General features: G+C 53.0%; 7 protein-coding genes across 7 annotated transcripts; 3 read left to right on the top strand and 4 right to left on the bottom strand.

Moving 5' to 3' along the window:
* Positions 1–5,041: 5,041 nt before the first annotated feature.
* BCR38DRAFT_335055 (fungal-specific transcription factor domain-containing protein) lies at positions 5,042–7,087 on the top strand (the record flags this gene model as incomplete). The annotated part of the gene is made up of 3 exons (XM_040855365.1): positions 5,042–5,411; positions 5,466–5,552; positions 5,604–7,087. The coding sequence occupies 3 exons, from the start codon at positions 5,042–5,044 to the stop codon at positions 7,085–7,087; spliced, it is 1,941 nt and encodes a 646-aa protein (XP_040718571.1).
* Positions 7,088–8,119: 1,032 nt separating this feature from the next.
* On the bottom strand, positions 8,120–9,426 carry BCR38DRAFT_335663 (uncharacterized protein; the record flags this gene model as incomplete). The annotated part of the gene is made up of 3 exons (XM_040855399.1): positions 8,120–8,784; positions 8,873–9,088; positions 9,246–9,426. The coding sequence occupies 3 exons, from the start codon at positions 9,424–9,426 to the stop codon at positions 8,120–8,122; spliced, it is 1,062 nt and encodes a 353-aa protein (XP_040718570.1).
* Positions 9,427–9,597: 171 nt separating this feature from the next.
* On the top strand, positions 9,598–10,061 carry BCR38DRAFT_129536 (uncharacterized protein). Its single transcript, XM_040853547.1, has one exon. The coding sequence runs from the start codon at positions 9,769–9,771 to the stop codon at positions 10,015–10,017; it is 249 nt and encodes an 82-aa protein (XP_040718569.1). The 5' UTR covers positions 9,598–9,768; the 3' UTR covers positions 10,018–10,061.
* Positions 10,062–14,714: 4,653 nt separating this feature from the next.
* BCR38DRAFT_422642 (uncharacterized protein) lies at positions 14,715–15,486 on the bottom strand. The gene has a single exon (XM_040859545.1). The coding sequence runs from the start codon at positions 15,278–15,280 to the stop codon at positions 14,747–14,749; it is 534 nt and encodes a 177-aa protein (XP_040718568.1). The 5' UTR covers positions 15,281–15,486; the 3' UTR covers positions 14,715–14,746.
* An 899-nt stretch (positions 15,487–16,385) lies between these two features.
* BCR38DRAFT_463832 (uncharacterized protein) lies at positions 16,386–18,124 on the bottom strand (the record flags this gene model as incomplete). Its single annotated transcript, XM_040862649.1, has 2 exons — positions 16,516–18,124; positions 16,386–16,467 (listed from the first exon to the last, which is right to left on the bottom strand). Exons 1-2 carry the CDS (start codon positions 17,964–17,966, stop codon positions 16,386–16,388), a joined length of 1,533 nt encoding a protein of 510 aa, XP_040718567.1. The 5' UTR covers positions 17,967–18,124.
* Positions 18,125–18,334: 210 nt separating this feature from the next.
* On the bottom strand, positions 18,335–20,248 carry BCR38DRAFT_422638 (major facilitator superfamily transporter). Its single transcript, XM_040859544.1, has 2 exons — positions 19,809–20,248; positions 18,335–19,746 (listed from the first exon to the last, which is right to left on the bottom strand). Exons 1-2 carry the CDS (start codon positions 20,180–20,182, stop codon positions 18,615–18,617), a joined length of 1,506 nt encoding a protein of 501 aa, XP_040718566.1. The 5' UTR covers positions 20,183–20,248; the 3' UTR covers positions 18,335–18,614.
* Positions 20,249–21,044: 796 nt separating this feature from the next.
* Positions 21,045–22,814, top strand: BCR38DRAFT_362600 (taurine dioxygenase). Its single transcript, XM_040857189.1, has 3 exons — positions 21,045–21,638; positions 21,710–22,251; positions 22,364–22,814. The coding sequence occupies exons 1-3, from the start codon at positions 21,195–21,197 to the stop codon at positions 22,530–22,532; spliced, it is 1,155 nt and encodes a 384-aa protein (XP_040718565.1). The 5' UTR covers positions 21,045–21,194; the 3' UTR covers positions 22,533–22,814.
* The last annotated feature ends 507 nt before the right edge of the window (positions 22,815–23,321 follow it).

Below are 23,321 nucleotides of genomic sequence, written 5' to 3'. Positions count from 1 at the left end.
GGTGGTCACGACGCGCTTGGGTAAAGCGCAGCGCAGCCTAGATAGCTGACGGTTGACGGCTCCGAGAAGCGAGGTTGCGAGGGTTGAAAGACAAGGGAGATCTGCGTTGAGCTAAGCCACCCATGTGATGAAGTGGGTCTTGACATCTTGCATCGCAAGTGGATGTAGGGATGCATTAAGTAATAATACAGAACGGAGAAACGCTCAGGTGAGTGAAGGGTTTGGAAAGGCCACACTGTGACATATTGACCTGCGGCTCACACGCAGGCGGCCTTGTTTCGCTCACCTTCATTTTCTTCGGTGTCACCAGCCATATCCAGCTTAATGAGTCGACAGTCAAGAAGACAGTATGACCAATCTGGGTCGAGATGCCGCAAACAAGCCGCTATGCTGGATACGCGTGTAGGTGGTCAATTAGATACGAATTACATGCCCGCTGTCGGCTTACCCCAAACGGGCTTCCCCTTGGGCAAGTCTAGTCTGGGGATGTCAGTGTCGCCCTCGAAGCGTGATTGAACACCCACATGCGACACTATGTCTAAGACAAACGGTTTTGCAAAGTGCAAAGCCGCCCGCCGATAGGCATGGTTGTTGCCACTGGGAGTTGCTGTTGGAGAAGACGCAGCTAGGGCGAAGCAATTGGTCGAGTTGCTATCCCTGCCGCGCCCGTGATGCCATAGGTGCGCCTCGGGTAGAGGAGAATATCAACCTGGACTAGACTGTCTCCGGCTTACAGCGAGCGCGGTGGGGTGGATAGCTTACATAGCACACCCGTACACTGACGATATCAACATTGTGGTGGTTAGGTTCATTCGTTAGGATAATTGCGGCTGCTGTGCCGCATGGCCATCTCAACAAGCAGGTTTACAGTGGCCGGGAGAGAGAGAGAGTTGATGGCCTCGGCGATGGCAACCGATGATGTTGCATAGTTATACCGTGCATAGATGTGCCATGAACGTGGGGTGAAGGTGTTGGTAGGCAGGCATCAGCGCATGTCGAACGATAGTGACGACAGTTGCCAGCTATGAAGCGACGAGTCAACACAACCTGGATTTTCATGGACGGAATCATGGCCAGTCTGGTAGACTAGCTGGAACTCGTGGGGGCCTGGTTGCATATTGTGCATTCCAGCGCCGTCCATGAATTATGGGCGGGCAGATTCCGATGCAGAGCTGTGATGCAACTCCGACTTTGCTGGACGTCTGCCGAAGTTTCATGCCCAATGAAGCGACAGAGGGTCGATCTTGTGGAGATGCACACGACCATGATGCAGGCTGGCGGCACAAGTATACATATCGTAAAAGACGTTGGGAATTGTACATGGGCTGTTGCGACGCAGGTGCGTGTGCTGTCAGCATCCCCAACTCGTAGATACATGTTTTAACCTCCGAGCTGCTGGGGTATGCAGTCGGGTCCCCAGGGTTATTTGATTAACTGTCGATGATATGATGACTCGGCATTTCGAAGTACCACATATCATAGTAAGGATGCCACGATGTGCGAAATCGCATGTCGCCATAGCGAGGTTTTTGGTTGGGTCGTAGACATCACGCTTGCAAAATCTTAACAGGTCGCGTGGAGTAGCGTGGTGAAGACGCGAGTCGCCCAGTTTGGATTTGGTAGTGAGGATGGCTCGAGTCATAATCCCTCTGTTTCTTTGTAATAGGCTGTGCCGAGAATGGAGCCCCATCGATGATAGTGACATTGCATGACACTTAAAACATTGAAGATGAAGAAAGTTGAATTAGTCAGAAGGCGTCGGCCATGAAAACGACGATCACACCCATTTTGAAACCGTCCAGAGCGACAGTTGAGCAGCTGAAAAACAGGAGTGTCGAGCACTGACCACATATTGTCTCAAGCCACTTGCCAGGTGAGCACTGGCAAACTGCAGCGGTGGGGAGGCGGGGAAAAAAACCGTTGAATGTGGTTCGTGCGTCTTTGATCTATCACCTAGAAGAACAATGACAATGCACTGAGGAACTTTGGATGCTTCGTCCAGTACGTACTCGACAGACTGGATTTCCTAGTGTGTCACGTTCCTGCCTCTGAATGGTAGAAAACTTTTCATCGCCGTGGTTGGTATGCTAGATCATGGCGACGTTCACCCTTCAGATACAACCGCCGCCTATCTATCTGTCTTGGTGCCCCTCCTCTTCATTTGAAGTCGTCAGGTAATATTGCGTCGCGACTTTCTACGCCAACCTCTGTCCGCTACCTAACCAACTGCCCCAAACCTAGCATGGGTGTCGCTGTCCTTGCTTGTCCATCGCGGCTCATGCCGCCCCCTGTTCCTAATAATTCTCTCAATGTAACTGCTCACAATTCCATGTCAGTTACGTGTCAAGTGAGAGCGAAAAAGTAGAGAACATCGGCAACGATGTGTAGCATATCTGATTGGTGAAGTGGTTCTATCCAACCGTGGAAGTGCCCGTCAGCAATTCAAGTCGACTCATCGCGCAGGTCCCAGCCGTGTGGAAAATGTCAGCTCGGGCCGAGTGCAAGAGGGCAGGAATCGGAGCAAAAAACCGCGGCGGATTGCTAGACCGATTTGCGAAGACCAGTCATGCAACATGTCTATTTCAGAAGGTGCGTGCCCATTCCCGAGACATAGTGTCCAAAGGGGTGCGGTCACACAGCAGCTCTCGCGACTGATAGGATGCTGCACCCTCCAGGCCAGAGCCAGACCGCGGAGGTGAGGGCAGCTAGAGCACCATAATCATAACACCGGCCAAGCTTGCGCACTCCAAGTCCACCATACGGAACTAGACCTGGAAATGCACCAACATGCACCCCCCTTGCCGAGCTCGCCTTTCATCTATCCGTCAAATAAAAAATGCAGGAAGCCATGGTCCATCGAGGCAGGCTTATTGATGAGGCTGCCCTGCTGCCTGCCACCTGGCTGGGGTCGCGGCGAGCAAACATTGCGTCCGACCAAAACCACATTCTTCCGAATTCCCTGCCCACCAGCCTGGTGTCACCACACTCAAGACCGCACTTGTAGGTTACCACAACAAGATTCAGCCTTGCTCGTACCGGTACCCGGACCCGGACCGGACAGCCTTTCGCTGATACCATTTACTCGGAGGTGCTTTTTCTCCAATGACCAAAGACCGGCCCCTACCGCCCCTCGTTCGCTGACGAATTCCATCTCTTTAAATCCAATGCTGCTAACCTGGAAAATGCGCACGCTTGCTTTCCCAAGATTCAATTGACCGTCGTATTGTGGCACGCTGTAACACACGCCTACGAGAAGCACGCCAGTCCAAAGATCCGCGCAAGCCAGCCACGCGACCGTTCTGCCTCGTCGATCGCGATGCCGCGAAGGATGTGCTCCAGCCCAACCTAAGCCAACTTGGTCCATTATTGGACCTGCCTGCACATGTTCGCAGCCCAAGCTGTCGCCGCGACTTGGACGCCCTTACACATCCTGTCACGGCCAATTTCCCATCAACACCCGCCGCCTAAGCTAGCAATGCCCGTAGTAGGGTGTCGTCAATGATCGTGACATTTTCACGCTTTGCCAAAGGCAGGGCCAACGGCATCGAAGCTGAATCCGGTCCGTCTCCGTCGTTAGCCCCGATCTCTGGTTTGAACATGAACACGGTCAATTGGCACTGACAGGCAAGAGGTGAGGTTACTCACAGGCATTCCCCCCTCCCCCCTGCCTCCTCTCTGCCTCTGCCACAAAGGTAGTCCTATCAAAAGTTACGTAGTACGGATACACTTGCCATGTTGGAGAAAAACAGCCTAGACTGGACCCTTGCGACCTCGACCGCTAGCCTCGAATCTCCCGTACCACTCGTACACAAGTACCGCCAAGTACTCCGTGGTCTCTTGCAAGGGATCCCGCTCAGACCACAGAGTGGTGGAGGTGTCATGCGGGCTTGCAAGTGACGACTGGGGGGGTTGAGAGGTGCCAAGACTACAACCCCTCCACCAGCATCCACCATCGTCAGTCCATCACCAGCCAGTCTGCGTTTCTCTCGGGCCTCTCTACCAGACGCATTCCTGTGTCTCTCTTTTCGACGCTGCGCTACTCGCTATCCAGCCATGCTCGACACCGAAGTTGTTACTCTACAACTCAGTAGGCTCACTCCATGCCGCAGTGGCAGCATGGTCCTAGTTAGTCTCATCGTCCTTTGCGGTAAGACGCTTTCGCGGCTGCTGCTCGGCGTACGTTTTGTAGCCATTATATCGTAGTGCGATACATACTCGTTAGTCGTACTGCCCAGCGAGCATCTCCGACCTGCATCTCTTATTACTGATGGTTCTCCTCCTACCCTGCCCATACCCCGACCCCTACTCGTACATACAGTAATGTGCATCTCCCGTCCAAATCTTTCGTGTCTCCGCTAGCGGCCCCACGGCATCACATCACATCCACAGTCTAAATAAGACTGCTTTTCATCACCGTCACTGCTACCGTGAATATTGACCACTCCACCCGTCTTTTCTTTCACCTTGCCAATCGAGTTTTTTGTCCGTGTTCTGGAGTTCAAGTTGTCTTGATCACCCTCCATTGGCCTCTTCTCCCCTCGTCCTCTTCCCCCCCTCCCCCCCTCTTCGAGTCTGCTTGGCTCGTGTTGGACTCTGATCATCGGCCCCCGTATTCGATCAGCTCCAGTCCTTCTCCGCCTTTCCCTGCATAACCAAGCCGAAGACTGGACCTATGATCTTGTTCGGGCATGTATGACCTTTAGTTAAAACGTTACGACTCCTCTTTGACCTCGTTATTTCATCCTCCCTTCGGTTCATACGAAGGAACCCTCACATACACTGTTTCAGCTCTGGGCGAAGGGTTTGGTATCGTTTCGCTACAGCTATGGATTGCACAATGCCCATGGTGGCAGACGATGGGGACATGCCCTGGTCAGACAGCCACAGCTCGGCTTCTGACGATACATCTTCTATCCTGATGCCCCCTTCGCCGCTCTGGACGAATCCGACCTCGACCATACGCATGGATACGGGGCAACTGTCCCCCATCAGCACAGAACTGGACATGACTCTGATAGAGGCGTCATCTAACATCCCCACCATGATACATTCAGCAACATCGTCTAACGACTCGTGGAGTACGAGCTACGGTGAGGAGGCGGACGGGGACGACGCTGAACACGACACGCATTGGGAACAAGGCTCCGACGACGTGTTGACGGTTCCGAAACTTGAACCACTGGACGAGGAGGATTTTCACATGAATGATGTGAAGGAAGCCCCACGAACTCCAAGACCCGCATCGAGTCTTGTGTCGAGTGCTACCAAGACCAAGAGACCCAGAGGCCGGCCGAGGAAACACCCGCTTACGCCGCAAGTCTCGACGAACAAGGTAGCCAAGGGGCGGTCCAAAACGGGCTGCATTACCTGTAGAAAGAGAAAGAAGAAGTGTGACGAAGCGAAACCACGATGTGAGTCTTCATCGAGAACGCGGTAACTGGTATAGGTCACTGACAAGTGTGTAGGCATGAACTGTGAGAAGAACGCTGTTGTCTGCGAAGGGTACCATGAGAAGACGCTTTGGAAGAGTGGACGAGAGAGGGCCGAAGAAGGTATGGCTGATTTACTCAACTCACAACGTTGTTTCTCACGAGGGGTTGCAGAACGGCAAAAGTGGCAGAGCTTGCCGGTCATCACGTTACAACCCATCTTTCAAGGGGTGGATGGACCTGAGGACATGGTGTTCCTCAACCACTACATCAACCACCTAAGCGGGGTACTGACGGTCGAGAGCCAACACAAGAATGCTTTCAAGGACATGTTGCTGCAAATGGCGGTGGAACACCGGGGACTAATGCATTCCATTTTGTCTCTGGCCAGCAAACACATCGACTACGATACTCCGTATGGAGCCAAGATCCTCAGCTCCAATCCCAAAATAACACCGGCAACACTGCTGGCGCGGTCCGAGTATCATTATACGGCAGCCATGGACAAGCTGTACGAGGATATCCGCCGGGAGGGTATAAAAGAGGAGTCGGAGAACAGAGTCAACTTGTCCGTTCGCTACGGACAGATGCTCTGTCTCCTAATCCAGTCCCTTGCCGAGGGCAGTCACAACGGCGAGCACCGTGTGCACTTACAGGCCTACAAGAGGCTCATCCAGCACTCACCGCCGGAGGACTCTGCCTTCCTCGTCTTCATCACCGAGTTCTTTCAATTCCACATCTTCGCCGACGAATTAATACGGCACCCCGACAGTTTGACCGCGCGCCTGGCGACGGAGGAGTGGGAGCCGTGGCTAGCTATCCAACCAGCACGACTTATAGGCGTCGCCGACGGCCTCTTCAAATACCTCACCCAGATCACATCGATCCGAAACACAATCCGGACAAACATGATGAACGAAATCGATCCCGTGGTAGATTATGCATCCCTGTATCGCGCCGCCGAGATCGACGCCGCGATACGGGAATGGACTCCCCACTGGCCCCCAGGCGACAGCCGCGAACGTGCCGCCCTTCTCTATAAGCAGATGATGTGGGTGTACCTCTTCCGAACCATCTATCCGCCTTCATCGCCCACATCTTCCCTCCTGACCAGTAACCTGACCCTCGGGGCCGGCTGCTCACCGCCTCTCTCCCCGACTTCCCCCGCTCATTCGGGCCACGACCCGCAATGTCCCGACCACCCGGTAACAAGCCACGGTCACGGTCACGGTCACGGTTATGGTCACAGCCACGGCCACGGCCACGGCCACGGCTCCAACAGCTCTTACTCCTGCTCACCCTGCCGCGACTCCTCGCCCCCGCCCATCCGATACCCTCCACACCACGACACCCGCATCACCGTCGCTGTAGACGAATCGCTCGCCATACTAGACTCCTTCAAGCCCAGCGACCCCGTGCAGACGCTCCTGCTTATCCCGTGCCTCGTCATCGGGTGTGCCTGCTTTGCGCCGTCGCAGCAGAACAGGATACGCGGCGCCGTCAGAGCTGTCCACGGGTACACGGGCCTGAGGAATTGCGATCGCGCGTTGCAGGTTCTGGAGGAGGTGTGGAGGTTGATGGAGCGCGGGGAGTGGGCGCGGGTGTGGGATTGGCAGGGTGTGGCTAAGGGGTTAGGGTTGGACTTTTCTTGTACCTAGGCGGGGGTGCTGCTTTGCCTGGTGGCATGCTCGGGTACGCCGTCCGGCGGATACGAGAGGTGCCATCTCGCCATTGCGTACGAAGCATGACCATCGCCTTTTATGCTCTTCACCATACTGGTACTTCGCTCTCCCTCCTCGTTGTACATGTGATGCTCTCTCACTCCCACTCTCACTCTTACCTCTGACCTTACCTCTTACCCTACACACGAGGCTTCGCGTTCTTCGCACATCTTTCCACCCATCAACCAGGGTAGGGACTTCGCCACCCTTTTCGTCCCCCGATCCTAGTTTTTCTATACCCCGTCCTTTTTCTATATATATATATATATATATTTTCGCTCTGGTCGTTACATACCATTACTTGCATTATTACACGGGGGGAGTATGGCGACGCTTGCGCGAACGAATGAATGAGGGGGGGAAAGGTTGGAAGGTGGGAAGGTGTTATCAATTGGTCTTTGTGATCTTGTCTTCGGTACGGCGTTTCTTGTTCATGCCTTGTTCTTGTTTTCTGTTTGGGGACTCGGTCTGGTTCATCATGATAGTGTACGCGGTCAGGCAAGCGGGGAGTAAGCCGTAAGGCGGGGTGCGGGCCTGGGGACGGCGGGCTGGCGGGTGGTTGGAGTCAAAGCTATTCATTGCACCGGGCACGGCTGATTTGATTTTTGTTTTAACGGGGTGATTTACCTCACACTGTGGTGTTTGTCTTTCTTTACTTCCTTTTGCATCGGTTGAGTATCTATCTATATACAATCAGTGGATTCTCCGTGGCCCCGGCTTTGGGCACCCTACCATAGTATGCATCTCCCGCATGCAATGTGGGCAGGCTATTCGACCCTACCGACGGGCTATGCATGATAGTTGGCATTTTACTCGGAAGACCAGATAAATAAACGATATCAAGTTTGTTTCGTTTCCCTGATCTTGTACATAAATTCCAGGCTATCTCGGTGTGACATATGCCGACGTCTCCGCCCCTTCGTCGTACCTCCCGCTCACTTCATCATCATCCCAACGAATGAAGGAAAATCACAGCTTGGAACCTTCTACCCTCTCCTCATACGCCTTGACCTCCACAAGCAACTTCCCCGTATTCTTCCCCTCAAACAAATCCCGAATCGCCTTATCCGCAACCTCAATCCCGCCCTTCACCACCGTCTCTTTCCTCTTCAATTTCCCCTCCCGCATCCACCCCCCGATCTCCTTCCTAGCCGCCGCATACTCTTCATGATGGTCAAACACAATAAACCCCTCCATCCGGATCCGCTGCACCGTAACCTGGAACAAGTTCCGGATCCCCTTTTCTGCCGCCCGGTTGGGGTTGTTGTACCCGCTGATGCTGCCGCACATGATGAAGCGAGACCTGAAAGCGGCGCGGTTGAGGCACAGTTCGAGGATCTCCCCGCCCACGTTGTCCCAGTAAATGTCGATGAATTTGGGGGTTGCCTTCACGAGGTCTTCTTTGAAAGTGGCGGATTTGTAGTTGATGGCGGCGTCGAAGCCGAGTTCGTTCTTGAGCCAGGCGCACTTGTCGTCTGAACCTGCGATGCCGACCACGGTGCAACCCTTGAGTTTGCAGATCTGTCCGACTACGCTGCCGGTGGCGCCCGCGGCGCCGGAGACGACTACGGTCTCGCCAGCTTTGGGGACGCCGATTTTAGAGAGACCGAAGTAGGCTGTTAGGCCGGTGAGGCCTGTGCGTGCACAAAAGAACGTTAGCTTGACTCCATCGTGGGGTCGGTCACGGAAGTGGGACGGATTCTAGCGTGCAAGGCGGCATACCCAGAACACCCAGCCCATCAGTGATCTTGCTTCCTTCGGGCAAGTCGATGATCTCGAACTGCTTCTCATTGACGATGCCGACCTCGGTCCAGCCGACGCTCGCGTTGACAATATCGCCCTCCTTAACTTTGGCGCTCTTGCTCGCCAACACGCGGCTGATGGCGGCGCCGCGCATCTTCTCGCCGATGGCCACGGGCGGAACGTAGGAGCGCGTGTCTGTATATCGTAGAATGGCATTAGCGTCATGTTGGAACACTATCATCATCATCATATCGGAACTTGGCGTTGTTCTCCACTCGGATGGAGGAGGGGGAAACCGAGAGCGAACAGACGGCGAAGGGAAAGGTAAGAGAAGAGAGAGAGGCAGACGCACCATTCAACCACCCTCGCATGGCCGGGTCCAGCGAAAGGTACAGCGCCTCGACGAGGATCTCGCCATCCTTGAGGTCCGACGCGGTGGGCGCCGCCGTCTTCTCAAGCTTGAACGTCTGGCCGGGGATGATATCGCCCTTCGGCCTCTCGGCCAGGTGGAAGGTTGCAGTTTCTCTGCCCATGGTGGATGTGGATTGCGGTCTGTAGGAGTCTCTGATCACGACGGCAGTGGCTGGTCGCTGCTTCGGGTTGAGTAGGGTCTGGTGGATGGCCTGAATGTCTGCTTGTTGACTTATGGGACAGCCCTGAACTTTGGGTCAACCGTCGAACCCTCTACTTTATATGTACCGGTCGTCTATCTCGTCTAACCATGAAACATCAACCTGACGAGTCACGAATGCCAACAAAAGTAAAAACTCCAGTTCTTTTCCCCTCCGTGCTGCCCACCGACGGAGGAGGCACGGGGCATGTGAGCCATCTTAAGGACTGATAGTCAAGCATTCCCATCTATTGCCGTCCATTCAATGCCACACCGCACAATCTCGTACCCAACTACCCAACACACCAGACGAACGCGAATCAGTCACCCCTTCAGGGTTGTCCCTCCGCCCTCCGATAGTTTCACCCGTGGAAGGCAGCAGAAGCCGCCGAGAGAATGGGAAAAAAAAGCACTGGCATTGCGAACGACTCAAAATGACCGCTCCAATTGGCCAACGCCCTCGGTCGCGTCGGTCGAGCATAGCAAAGGAGGCAAGCGGAGCCCGCGAAGATGAAGTGGTGCATCGGGAGCTAAGAGCTTAGCCTCGGAGCGTTCCAGTCTTCATTTTTTGTTGTCCGTTTCATGTCGTCACTTTTTGCTCCGTGCCGAGGCTGTCAGCTGATTTAGGGTGGGCATGTTTTGTTCCGTGCCGACCGACCGACGAACGTGGGGCTGGCTGGGCGGCAGGCAGTAGTACATGTGCGAAGTAATGGTACTTCGCAAAATGATGGAGTGACTTACTTGATGGCGACCTCGAAGGACTTGCATTCTGCGAGCGAAGAATTACGCAACTACCTAATCTATATATGTAGGTTGGCGGCTATGCATTCGTACTGGTGCATAATCCGAGTCGGCACGTGGAAATAAGCTGCGCATTGCATTTTATAGGCCCCGACACCCCTGTGCTGGTTCTGTCTCATTTATAGTACTTCTCTTTACGTCTAAAAATATGTCCCAAGAGGACTATAGCCAAGTCTCTCCGGAGTCATTTCACCGCCCCGTTCGTGGATATGTACATGTTGTTAGGGCCACAACATCCACACTGAGGGCAACACAAGCAATCTGCAGCAAGGAGAATATAAGCAACATGGTTTATTAGCTAAAGAGTCGGCTAAGAATCCTGGCGTCGGCGAGCAGTAAGCTTCCCAACGGCGGGAGGCTACCTGCAGCAAGCCGTGTCAACGACCCGGCGCCTTAAATACGACTTCAGGGCGTCTGACGGCCCTGCTTGCCGACTCCGAATCTGCACATCTATCTTCTCTGGGCATAGTGGCATCTGCTATGCCATCAACGAAATGGAAAGCCCTTCTCTTCATATAAACTCTTGCCATCAAGCGGTCCAATCACAGACCTTGCCTCCTTTTCGTCGCAGTTTCCCTGGCGGAAACAAAATCTGGCGGTGAAGTGGCGGCCAAATGGAAGACGCCAAGCAGGCAAGCAAAAGCAACCCTTGACTCCGAGAATGCCAGGCCAAGATACATAGTGAACAGTGTAGTTCGCTGCGATGAACCCATGCCAATGTGTTGGCATATATAAATCTGTGCGACGTGAATGCGTTTTCTCCAGGATTCGTTGTCCGAAAAAAAGAAAAAAAAAGAAAAAGCAGGAGTTGATCCAAGTTGTTGAGACTGATCAACTGTCGTTTACTCGACTCGAGCGGGAATGTCCTGCAAATCTTCGGCGTCCGTATTGCTGCTCTGGCTCTCTGGGAACTCGCTCTGATCGGTGTCTAAGGGTGCAGGCTGCTTCGCACCCTTCTTCAGCGAAGTCTTAACCTTGGCTTTACCATTGGTCTTCGTGGCTGACGACGAGACCGCATCCTTTGATTTACCTTTGGATCTCGTACTCGACTTCTTGACGCTCTCCGACACAGACTCGTCAGATTGTGAAGGTTCCGAAGTGTCCACGAGTTGCGATGAGCGTGTCTGGTGAGCCGACCCTTGACTCTTGCGTTGGGCCCGCTTAGCCTTAGACTCGAGCTTCCAGTTGCTGTAGCCCCCAGGGTGCATCGCTTTATCCTTGCCAGCGGTTGGCGAGCCCGCTGCCGACTCGGCAATCTCGCGTTCTTTAGACATGCTCGGCTCATCGATGCCAAGATCGACACTGCCACGCTCATGCGGTGCCGAACTCCCCGGGGCCTCATCTTTGTACCCAGCAGACTCGGACAGAGGGGAGCCCATGTCGATCTTCTCTTCCGCCTCCTCGCCGTCGCTGGTGACAAACTTGGACGTCTTGGTACGGCTGCGGTTGGTCTCCTTGAGGATTCTTTTGAGCTTGTGCGCCATCTCTTGGTATTCCGCGTTCAAGTCCACCTCGGCTGGCAGGTTGAATTCGTTATGGTCTTTAAATGTCGAGCAGAGCTGTGCGGTAATGTCTGGGACGGACATCTGCTTCCAGTCGGGGATCGAGTTTCGCAGACGGTACCAGGTGAGGATCAGGGTCGCGCGGGAGTACTTCTCTGTGTGGCGGTGCCACTTCTCGTTGCTTCTGTACCCGCGCAGCTTGGCCCAAGGGATGCGACTGTCGGCCTGAGCGCCGCTCTTCTGGATGGCCTTGGCAATCTCGTACATGTCGCGGTGCGTCAACTCTGCAAAATCATTTCGCGCGTTCTGGATTCTCATGTCAAGCGAGAGACCGGACACCCCGTCGATGCTACCACCTTCCTTGGCGGCCTTGATCTTTTTCCACTTCATCAAGCACTGCAGACGACTTCGAGTGTGGTCCATGTTCTCACTGACAACTTGCCAGTCAATCAGTTCCTCCTCGGGCTTTTCCTTGACGTCGCTTCGCACGCCTTCCTGGGCCTTCATTCGTCGAATCTCCTTGATTGACTGGTCGATAATATCGTTGAGTCTTTTCTCTTCTTCCTTGCTCCACGCATCCTTCTTGAGGTTGTCTCCGCAGACGACGTAGTTGCGAATCCGGTCTCGGACATCCTCGGGGTGGCGGTTGATCTTTTCCGCAATGACCCGATACTTGGGGCCATGCATCTCGTAGTAATTCCTGAGTTCTTCATGCTGCTCTGGCGTCCAAGTGCCTCGAGCGACGAAGTTGTGGAACTTGCGTCTGCAGACGTTGATGAGCTTCTGGCGCTTGCGTCGAGGGCAGGTTCCATGGATGTGATCCCAGAATTCGGCCGTATTGTGTCTCTGAGGGTTCAAGTGAACCAGCTCATTGACCTGGTATTGGGTGAGGTCGTGATCAGAAGCCCAGCGTTCCATGGCAGTGGTGATGTTGCGAAGCTCGAATTCGCTGAAGTGGCCAGTTATCTCTTCCTCTGGCGCGGGATCCTTGTGCCTTCTCGGGATCTTGACCCCGGGGGACAAAGGCGAGGGACTCCCATTCGTGCCGTCCAACGGGTTGATTTTGTAGTTGATCGTGAGCTCTTTGCCCTTGCCCTTGCCCTTGCCCTTGCCTTTGCCCCTTGCTTTGGAAGGTCCAGCAACGGTGTCATCCTCGACCGCAGCCGTTCGCCTCTTCCCTGTGCCGGTGGTTGTGGATGATCCAGCCACGCCATCTTCCTCAATGACATCATCGTCTTGGTTCTGTAGCTTGCGGGATGCGGTGGCAGAGGGCGACTGGTCCAGAGACGCAATGGTATCGTCTTCATCACGGTCGAAGAATGAAGGTTTGGCTATGCGCTTGCGTCCTGAAGCTGACTTGAGCCCGTATTGTCGAAGTTTCGACTTTGACTTTGGCACACTGGACGGAATCACATCTTCTTCACCAGCTTCATCATCATCATCATCATCATCCACCTCCATTGGTGCTTGGGGAGCAGGATTGACCAAGCTGGGGTCAATCATAGACAAGTCATCAAGCTCGGCGTCTACATCCATGTCATCCTCTGCAGAGTTTCCCTTGATGAGCGCGCTGATACCATCGGCGGAATGATCCAGTGATCTGCGGCGTTCGCGAGCCGCGCTAGGTGACTCTTCCCTTGCATGGTAATCGAGAGCACGTTGAAGAATGGTACTGTCGTTAGGTGAACCGGTGTTGTAATGTGCAGCATACAGGTTCTGTGCAAGGTTGCCAAACTCATTAGGCTCTTGGTCTTGTGCCTGGTCTTCAGTCTCGGCAATAGAAACCTCAGTAGGCTCCTCCTGCGCAGCCCTATGCTTGTGCTTCTTGCGTTGTCTTTTCGCTGACTCGTTGGCTTTGCGCTTCAATGGAGATGCCTGAGTAGCAGCGGGTACCGAGTAGCTGTCATCGGCAATTTCATTTTCCAAGTGAGCGAGGTTGTTGGCAAGGATTGCATTCTCGGCAAGTCGACTCTGATTATCACCGGCAGGTGTATCCTCGGCACCGGCCTTTGACTTGCGCTTGCGCTTCTTGGAGGTTTCACCAGGATTGGGAGTAGCCTCAACACCCTCAGCAGCATCGGATTCGGGATGGCTGACGCCAAAGTTGGAGTTGCGTGCAAGCAGCTCCAACTGAAGCTTGGCTGCCTTCTTTGCTGCCTTGCGCTCCCTCCTTGCCTGCTTTCGAGCAGCCTTCGCATCCGCGCCCTCATCTCCTCCCTGTCCATCGACGTCATCTCCACCAACAGGACCCCCTTCCATCATGCTGCTGTCAACAAATGCAGAAGGCTCATCAAGGTCAATGGATGACTGTGGTACGAATGGACGGTGGCCAGTAAGCGCCGACATGTTGCTGGAAATGGGGATTCCTTGAATATTTGTGGTGTTCGTTTTGGTGGTCGCCCTTTGTGATGATGGACCTGTTATGTGAGGCGCGAGCTGCAATGTAGGATGTGTGTCAGAGTAGGCAGTCGCCGAAAATGAGGCGGGAGATATCTCGACGATCGCCGCCCTGGTCGTTGGCGATTGTGAGTGTGAAGTCGAGGGTCGACTATATGAGCTCAGAGGCTCAAACTTGATGGGCACAGCCGATGAGGAGCTGCGAAAGCTGTTGGCTGGAGACCCGTCGCCAGGTAGGCTACAAGCTACTTGGTCGCCGCTGGGATTAGCCTGCGTTGTGAGGGTTAGTGAAAGAGTTATTTGATACTGGAGCTGTAAAGGTATTGCGACTGCAGGCTCTTGACAATGTAATTCTTGACAATGCGACTAAAAAAATGACATGTTTTTGGGAAAGATGTAGCTTATAAAAGCCTTGTGCGAGACGGGTGAGGAAGGGCTACGCTGCAAACTAGGGCTGGTGAAGTTGGGGTGATAAGCACCAGTTTGAAGCGACGTGAAGACGATGTGAGAAGGGGATGTGTCGTCCAACCCAGTCGATCGGGACTACGGTGTGAATGGACAGTGGGCGGATCGTGAACTACTTACCTCAAATCTTGGGAGAAGGGCACTTCCGCTGACAATTTCTTGGGAAATGGGTTCGCGGTCTTGCTTGGCGGAAGAGAAAAGCAGCGTCGATATATCTGGTTTTGTGATCGAGGTGCTATAGGCAGGCAAATCGCCAGCACGGTGGGGTGATGAGCTGGATACGTCAAACTCGGTGACAAGTGATGGGCTCCCAGGTAGCTGTTCAGCTACTTGGTCGCGGCCGGCCAATGTCGGACCTTGGCTCGAGAAGAATGATGAAAAGTCCGGCGGAGCGTCCGGGTGGGCTTGTTGAGCTGTTTGGAGTGAATAGGGATCTCGGCGAAAAAGGGAAGATGCAGGATCTGCAGCGGGTGAGGAAGAAGGGGAATCTTTGAATGGAGACGGATTTTCGTCGTAGTCGGAATACGCTGTCGCTGGATCTTGCGATTGACCGCTTAGATGGTCATCGGTTCCAGTGTCGGGCTTTACTAGCTGGCTACTTTGAGCTCCCATCACCGCACATTACTTAGCAGTCGGAAGAGCATCTGAGCCTCGAGGCAATCGAGAACGAAATTGGCACAATGCTGTGCTCGTAGCAGCAACCTGGATGAATGCTTCGTCGTGCGAGTTCGATTCCGGCACGCGTCGTGTACTCGCGTCGTCAAGAAAAAAAGGGATGTTGCAGTTCGGGGTCGCGGGTAGCTTGACACGAAACTGCGAAAATTTCAAATGGGCAAGTTGTGAAGCTTGGTGACACTACCCAGCAGCGGGGTCAACGTAATTGTGGTCCTTGTGGTCCGAGCACGTGTAAACTTTGAGCCACAGCAACTACGACCCACTCTTGCTGCAGCTTGCGATTGGCTGCCATTTTCTATCTCAACAACCCGGACCATTTGCACGCACTGTACATCTCCAACTGTATCTTCCATGGCTGCAAAAAGGGAAGAAGACATCAACTCTTGGGTGAAGCATCAAGATCGCGACAAGCTGATACCTTCACACCAGCTTCAAAGCTTCTCAAACCGGGTTCGGCCCAAGTAGTCATTCATACGAAGCATAATGTTCTGGATAATCAAAATTCAAGTCGGGATTCACGTAATTCTGAGTTCCTACGTGGACTTCCTTGACTGTATATATATATAGCGCGACTCTCAGGCTTGAGCACTTCATACATTCAACACACCACTGCATGCTCTCTTATGTTAGTTAGCTTGTGGGTTCCGCATTTGAACACTGAATAGGCGGAAAGTTTAATCGATCGGTACATTGCGGAAAGGTCGTTGGCAATTCTGCGTGAACTAGTTTAGGTCTTGATCTTAGCTCGGCTAAACTCAGTATTTTTCATTAATCCAAGCATGTGGTTGTTACAGTTTTAGCAGAAATCTTCACTGGGTTTTCATCCTCGTGGGCCCCCCGCATCCCATTACGATTTTACTAGATCATGAAGATGAGGTATAGTGCAGGAGTTCAAACTTTGGCATTGTATGGTCGCACCGGCAGTCGTCCGCAGCAACTAACCACCAACTCCATGAGAATTAGACGAATACCGATTTGCCGATGCCTAGAATCACACCTCAATAAGAGTAAGGCACATGAAAATTTGTATTCCATTGGAACATCAAGCAGTAGTAAGCCCAACAGCCCCCTGAACCCTATCAACAACCCCCGGCACCCCCTCCTTCCCTACCGGATCCAATACCCTATATCCCCTCCCCTTAGTCCTAAAATCATCCACAAACACTGCATACCTCGCCCTCCAGTCCCCGTCCACCCCCTCCATCTCCTCAACCCCCAACTTTCTCGCCTCCCCGTTGACCCACGCCAGAATTTCGTCGATATACTCTGTCTCCCTCAACAATAAACTATGGAAATTCTTGCTCCCGCCCACAACGTCCATCTTCCTCTTTTCGTACGTGCTCCTCATGACTTCCTGACTAGGTAAACGGGCTTTTCCCGACAGAACCCGCGCGACGACCTCGGCCTGGAAATCGAAGAACGAGAATGTTGATACGTGGTAGGGAACCCCGACGAAGAGGAGTGAAGGGTCCGGGATGTAGAATATGTCGTGGTGTAGGTTGTGCGTTACGCAGCCGTCGCTTGTGATGATGACTTTGTCGTCTGCGGACTCGGCTTCTGTGTAGGGGGATTGGAGGGTGGGTCCGAGGAAGGGGTACGAGGTTAAGTATCCCGTTCCTAGGATGATGACGTCGATATCGGTGAGCACCCTCCCGTCTTTCAACACTACCTCGCCTGGGCGAGGAGAAGAAGTGGTGTCGGCGGACTCGTTCAGAACGAATTTCTCAATCTTCCCGACCCGCTCCGCATTCTCAGGCAGTAGGGTTGCGGGAAGGTCGAAACTACCACCTCGGACGCTTTGGTACGTCTTTTTCGCGACGGAACCGAGCTCCCTAGCAATGTCTAGCGAAGAAACACCGGCCCCGATGATGAGGACTGTTTTGTCTTTGAAAACATCGGGTTTGCGGTACTGTTTGGAGTGCATCACATTGTCCGGAAACTTTTGTTTCCAGGCGCTCAAGCCAGGGAGGTCTGGGATGCGAGGCTCGTGGTAATGTCCGCTTGCTACGACCACGGCGTCGAAGTCGTCCCATTGCCTTGCCAAGAATTCTGGAGCAGAGCCCGTTTTGCGCAGTGTGCGGGTACGGATGGTCCATTTGGGCGCGCTCGAATTGGTGGACTTGGCCACGGACTCAACGCTCATGTCGTAGAGGATGTGCTCCTGGACGCCGGTATGGAGGGCTAGGTCCTGGATGTACTTCTCGATGAGATCTTGACTGACGAATTCCTCTGTTCCCGGTGACCAGGACATGAGGGTGCTTCGCATGAGGGAAGTGGGAACGTTGTTGCGCAGACCTTTGTAGCAAGGGGACGGAGGGGCGTGGGCCAGTGATGTGGTCTCGAAATTGTCGTTTGCTTCGAGAGATTGGTACTTTGTTCCATTAACGCCACTGCCATACCCATCCGGTGTTGGCGGTTTCTCGTTCGGATAGGGAGGCTCGAGAGCGCTCCTGGGATCGTAATGCCATACTCCGCCGGCGATGCTGGAGCGTTCAAAAAGCACCACTTTCAAGCCATGACGGAGAAGATGGCCAGCTGATGTGATACCGCTGATTCCTGCGCCGATGACTGCTACTTGTTTGGTACAACCCGATGGTGTGGGTGTTGACCGTACAGCTGCCATGCTAAAAGTGGTGCGTGGTACTGCGTCTGAAATGAGGCCCGCAGTCAAGCAGAACTTACAAAAGAAGACTTCACTCGTATAGATACTTGAGGATATACGTTTATTTTATAAGGCATGATTAGAATGAAGACCATGCAGCAAGACCCGAGTAATTGTGGCTTTCATTTTATGCAAATATTGAGAATCAGATAGATAATAGCTCATGCTGCCCACCTATTAGCTCATTCAGTGTGTGTATTACGTGCTCGACGGATTGAGGAACATTCCGGATCTCTCTTATCATGCCGCTCTCTGCACCAATTTCTTCCCATATGCAGTGACCTCAATGCAATAGTATCCAAGACAAATTGAGCAAAGAATATGATCCCATGCCATGTTTGTGACCCTATGTTGTATCTCTACCGCACATGGTGGATTCACGTCCTTTAAAAAACGGGACATGTAGTTGCACGGCGTTATGGCATAGACCAGTCGAATTTATATGACTCTCGAAGGTGGCACGGTGTACTACAGGAGTTGCGGGGTATCCCATGTTATTCCATCCTTGATGAGCCGTCTGTTCTGTCGCCCCCTTACCTGAACCACGTTTGAACCACACACAAACACCTCAGCCCCATCAAGGAGGTCGCATCCAAACTACAAACATCCCTACTCCTCCACCTCAGCAGCCTCCTCCCCTTTCACCTTCTGCGCCTTCTCCCTCCTATGCAAATACCTGATTGTCAACGCGGTCAACGCCATTCCGGCCGCAAAGAAAACCATGGTAATAAACCCCTTCTGATACCTCGGCGCCTCAACCTGCTGCCAAATCAATAGCGGAAGCCAAGCTTGCATAACGTAAGCCATCTCATTCATGCTTCCGACGACGAAAGCGCGCTCCTCATTATCCTCACCGCAGATCTCGTGAGCCCAAGCAAAGGTAAGGCCGCTGATGCCGCCACCTATCATACCTAAGATATAGCAAGCCCACTTCCACCCAACGGGGATATCCCAAATAGCCAAGCTCGTGTTCAAAATGATGAGCACCACGCCCGAGAAGACAATGGGCGGCCAGCGCGCGCCTTTGAAAAGCGTGTCTGAGGTCCAGGCGTAGATGAGGGCGAAAATAATCGAGATGGCGGATGCGATAGTCGGGTAGGTGTTGACTTGTGTAACACTGTGTCCAGTAGACTTTAACCACAACGCAAACGCAGGCTGACTCCCATACCCGCTCCCGTTGTTAAAGAAGATGTACAACAGCGTCAGGGCATACAAATGCCAACTCCCAAAAATCTTTCTAAACTTCGCCTTCGTGTAAGAACCTCCCCTATTCGCTCTGCCCTCAAGCCGCATCCGCCGTTTGGCGATCTCAATCTCCTCTTTCGTCAACCACCAAGCCCTCGTGATCTCAGGTACATCCGGAAAGAAGAAAAAGCCCGCAATAGCGATCGGTAGCGAAATCACCGTATTGATAATAAACAACCACTGCCACCCCCGGAACCCTTGCACGTCGCTGAGCCGGTACACGGCCGCCATCAGGTACCCCGAGAACATGGTGCCGATGTTGCCACTGGTGTGGAAGATGACGGAACGCTTGGCTAGCTCGTCACGCCGGTACCAGGATCCGATGATGTATTGCATGCCCGGATAGAAGGCGGACTCGGCGAGGCCGATGAAGAAGCGCAAGACGTATATTTGCGTTGCGTTTGTGCATTTCGCAAGGAGAATGGTTAGGACGGACCAGGTCACTTCGCAGGCGGGAATCCAGATGGAGGGGCGGATACGGGTGAGGAGCATGTTGCTTTGGGGCCTAAGTGTTAGCAGAAGTTTCGTATGGTCTTTTTCGGGTTTGGAGTATCTTACCTGGGAATCTCTCCAATGACATAACCTGCGGTCCAGCAAGCCGTTATGTAATTCAACTGGTTACCGTAGAGTCCCAGGTCCTCTTTCATTCCCGAGACAAAACTGCTATTGATGTTCACCTGATCCAGGTTTTTGATGAAGTACCCCAGACAGGCGAACGACAGCACAACGGCGTCGAGCTTGAACAGGAACCGCCGTTCTTCGGGTGTCTTGTCGAAAGTGTCCCAGAAGTATGAACGCCATGTCTTCTTGGGAGACTTTGCGATTGGAACATCGATCGCATCGGACCCGGAGTCATGCACGTTGTGAGCAGATGTTTTGACTTCGGATCCGAGCTTGTCGACAACTACGGCCTCATCATGACGGGTTGCCATTCTCTCTGTTCAACAATGTTTTCGGAGACGGCGGAGAGTGGGCTAGAACATTTCAATATCTCTGACAGATTATATCTGCGTTATGTATCACCAAGATGTCCTGCCTATGTAACCTTGCTTCTTTTTTTCCTTTCTTTCCAGCAAATTTTCCCAACTTTCTGGGATGCCAATCTTGCCGAATCACTAGGGATTATGACGCCATATAGGTCCCACATACATACTCAACTAATACAGCTGTAGAGAGTAAGCTCCCCGTTGTATTGTAATTACAATACTCCCAAACACGCGGAAATAAGAGCGGAGTTCTAGACCAGCCGGAGATCTATCTCGATTGGAGCGTCACCCCAATCGCAGATGTATGTAGAATATTGCCCAGCACTCAGTTAGGTGTGGTTTCAAAGCAACAGCTGCGTAAAAGCGTGGTATTGGACTGGGGGAGTGAAGGGAACATGGGCAGATTTGATGTTCAAAGTTGGTTCAAGTTCGGGATCTAAGGGATGACACCAAAGTTGTGGGCTATCACGCCATGGGTTCCCCTCACCATGACCACCACTCAACCCCCTGAGATCTCCACATTCCAGAATACTACATCTTTGCGCCATGCTGCAAAGCTATTGCGAATAGATAGGCGAGAATTCAGGGTCCAATCCAAGATGTTTCTGCGCGCCTCTTGGTTGTCAGACCACGTACAAGTCGGTCTTGTGGTTCATAAGGGTTGGTGGTATGGTAGCACATATGCAATGCAGTGAACTCTATGTCGTCTATTACTTAGAAGTCAAATTTTGGGTACCGGAGACGGCACTATCGGGATACCGAGCCTTACAAATGATAATGAAGTTACTCGTTGATGCGGAGGTTGTGTCGTCAGACCGTATTCAACGGTGTATATAGACCCACAGATTCTTTGATGGCATAACTCAGGGCGCCGATTCACTACTAGCTTGCAATTGACATCCAGGACCCCCAAAAGTAATTTTCAAAACCCACCATACCAAAACCAACAGTGAACATCATGGCACCAGCCCCCATTCACTCAGACATAGTTGACGTCGCCCCGCCCATCAAGGATACCCTTGGCCTCCCGGGCCCGGCGCTAGCCCGCCTCCAGAAAGCCGGTGTCGACCTGTCCAATGGATACCCGTACCGGCCGTCACGCCCGCTCTACCTGCAGGACGTGTACAAGATCCGGGGCGAGGAATGGAAGCACAACGACGCCGGTGCCCGGGCCGACAAGTCCAAGAGCGCGTTGCTCTCAGCGGCTACCAAAGTCACGGATTTAACGACTCATATCGGGACCGAGATTGAGGGCTTGCAGCTTAAGGATCTGACAGATCAGCAGAAAGATGAACTGGCGCTGCTGATTGCCGAGAGGAGCGTTGTGTTCTTCCGGAATCAGGATCTGAGCCCACAGAAACAGCTTGAGCTGGGGAGGTACTGGGGTGAAGTTGAGGTTCATGTAAGTGCTCATTCACTAATCCCAACAGAAAAAACATCTCAGCCATGGGTAAAAACTCACAAATAAAACAGCCTCAAGTCCCCCAAGTCCCCCACAACCCGGGCGTATCAGTGATATGGCCGGCGCTCCAAGCCACCGAACGCCCGGCCTCCTTCCGGCAACCCGGCGGCGCATCCAGCTGGCACACGGACCTAGTGCACGAGCTGCAACCCGCGGGTATAACGCACCTGCACAACGACACGATCCCACCCATAGGCGGCGACACGCTCTGGGCGAGCGGGTACTCCGCCTACGAGAAGCTATCCCCTGATTTCCGCAAGATCATCGACGGGAAGCACGCCGTCTACCGATCTGCGCACCCTTATTTGGACCGAGAGAAACCGGAGGCGGGACCCAAATTCATCGAGAGGGTGCACCCGCTTGTACGAGTCCATCCGGCGACGGGGTGGAAGGCGTTGTGGGTTAACCGCGCCATGACGGATCGGATTGTCGGGTTGGATCGGGCGGAGAGCGATGTGATACTGAATTACTTATATGATGTGTATGAGCGGAAAGTGGATATCCAGGTGCGATTCAAGTGGACGCCGGGTACGTCGGCGTTGTGGGATAACAGGTGAGTTACGAATTGCTGATGCTGCTACTACTAAGTTCGGTTGCTTGTTTGCGGGGAGGATATTGAAGGGAAGAAATAGGGGAGACTGGAGCTGACAAGATATACAAAACAGAATCACGATCCATAACGCGAGCTGGGATTATGGGGGCAAGCATCCCAGGCATGGAACAAGAGTCACATCGTTGGCTGAGAAGCCTTACTTCGACCCGGATGCGCCGACCAGACGTCAGGCGTTGGGGTTGCTGGACGAGGGGGAGTTGCCAGTCGACGGACCTCATTAGGTAGGAGGGACTTGAAATTGTGAAGTCTCGGGAATTTGTAATAATCTTTTCTAAACGATATGGCATGAATACTATCGACTTATCCCTTGTCACCTCCACGACTAGGCATCTATATGAAAGGCACCATAATGCTACAGCTGTGGCGTATGGTCTGCATAGAAACCCCCGCAGCCTTTCCCAGCAGAACGTGTGATGTCTTACAAAGCTGCATACTCTACCTCAGTGTCCCTAAGAAAGCAGTACTGACGGACTGTGCGTCCGGAACATGCCGTTAAATTGTGCACTAACCAGGAACATCTGAAGTTCGTTTGACGCAGCTTTGTGCGTAACTTGGGGTTTGATAACTTATTGATCACGATAGACCGAAAGGGTTTTGCTGTTTTTCTCTCATATCTTTACCGAACAGGAGGTAAGGCATTGCCGAATATCAGAGTAATTAGCATCATGGTGTTACAGAATTTGGCAGGATATTCTCTCGCCAAAGATGAAACTATGACGGCAGCGGTCCTGACATCTCGATCCAGCATCCAGCACCCAGCATCCAGTACTGTCGCTGCCACGTCCATCCAGTCCAGTTGCTTCGCCTTGTTCCTGAGTTGACCTACGCAGATATTGTCCTCTTTTCAAAACCACACGGAGCCGTCGCAAACACCTGGAAGAGTCGACAGGGTGAACAGAGACAACACCACTTCCAGAACGAGGTCTGATCAGCAATGTCCAAAGTTGGAAGTCCCACCTGGGTACTGTCCAATCATCAGAAATTCGATTCGGCTGCCAAGCCAAGATTTC

Source organism: Pseudomassariella vexata, assembly GCF_002105095.1.
Source record: "Pseudomassariella vexata strain CBS 129021 chromosome Unknown BCR38scaffold_3, whole genome shotgun sequence".
NCBI classification, from domain to species: domain Eukaryota; kingdom Fungi; phylum Ascomycota; class Sordariomycetes; order Amphisphaeriales; family Pseudomassariaceae; genus Pseudomassariella; species Pseudomassariella vexata.
This window is presented reverse-complemented; position numbering and strand designations above follow the sequence as displayed.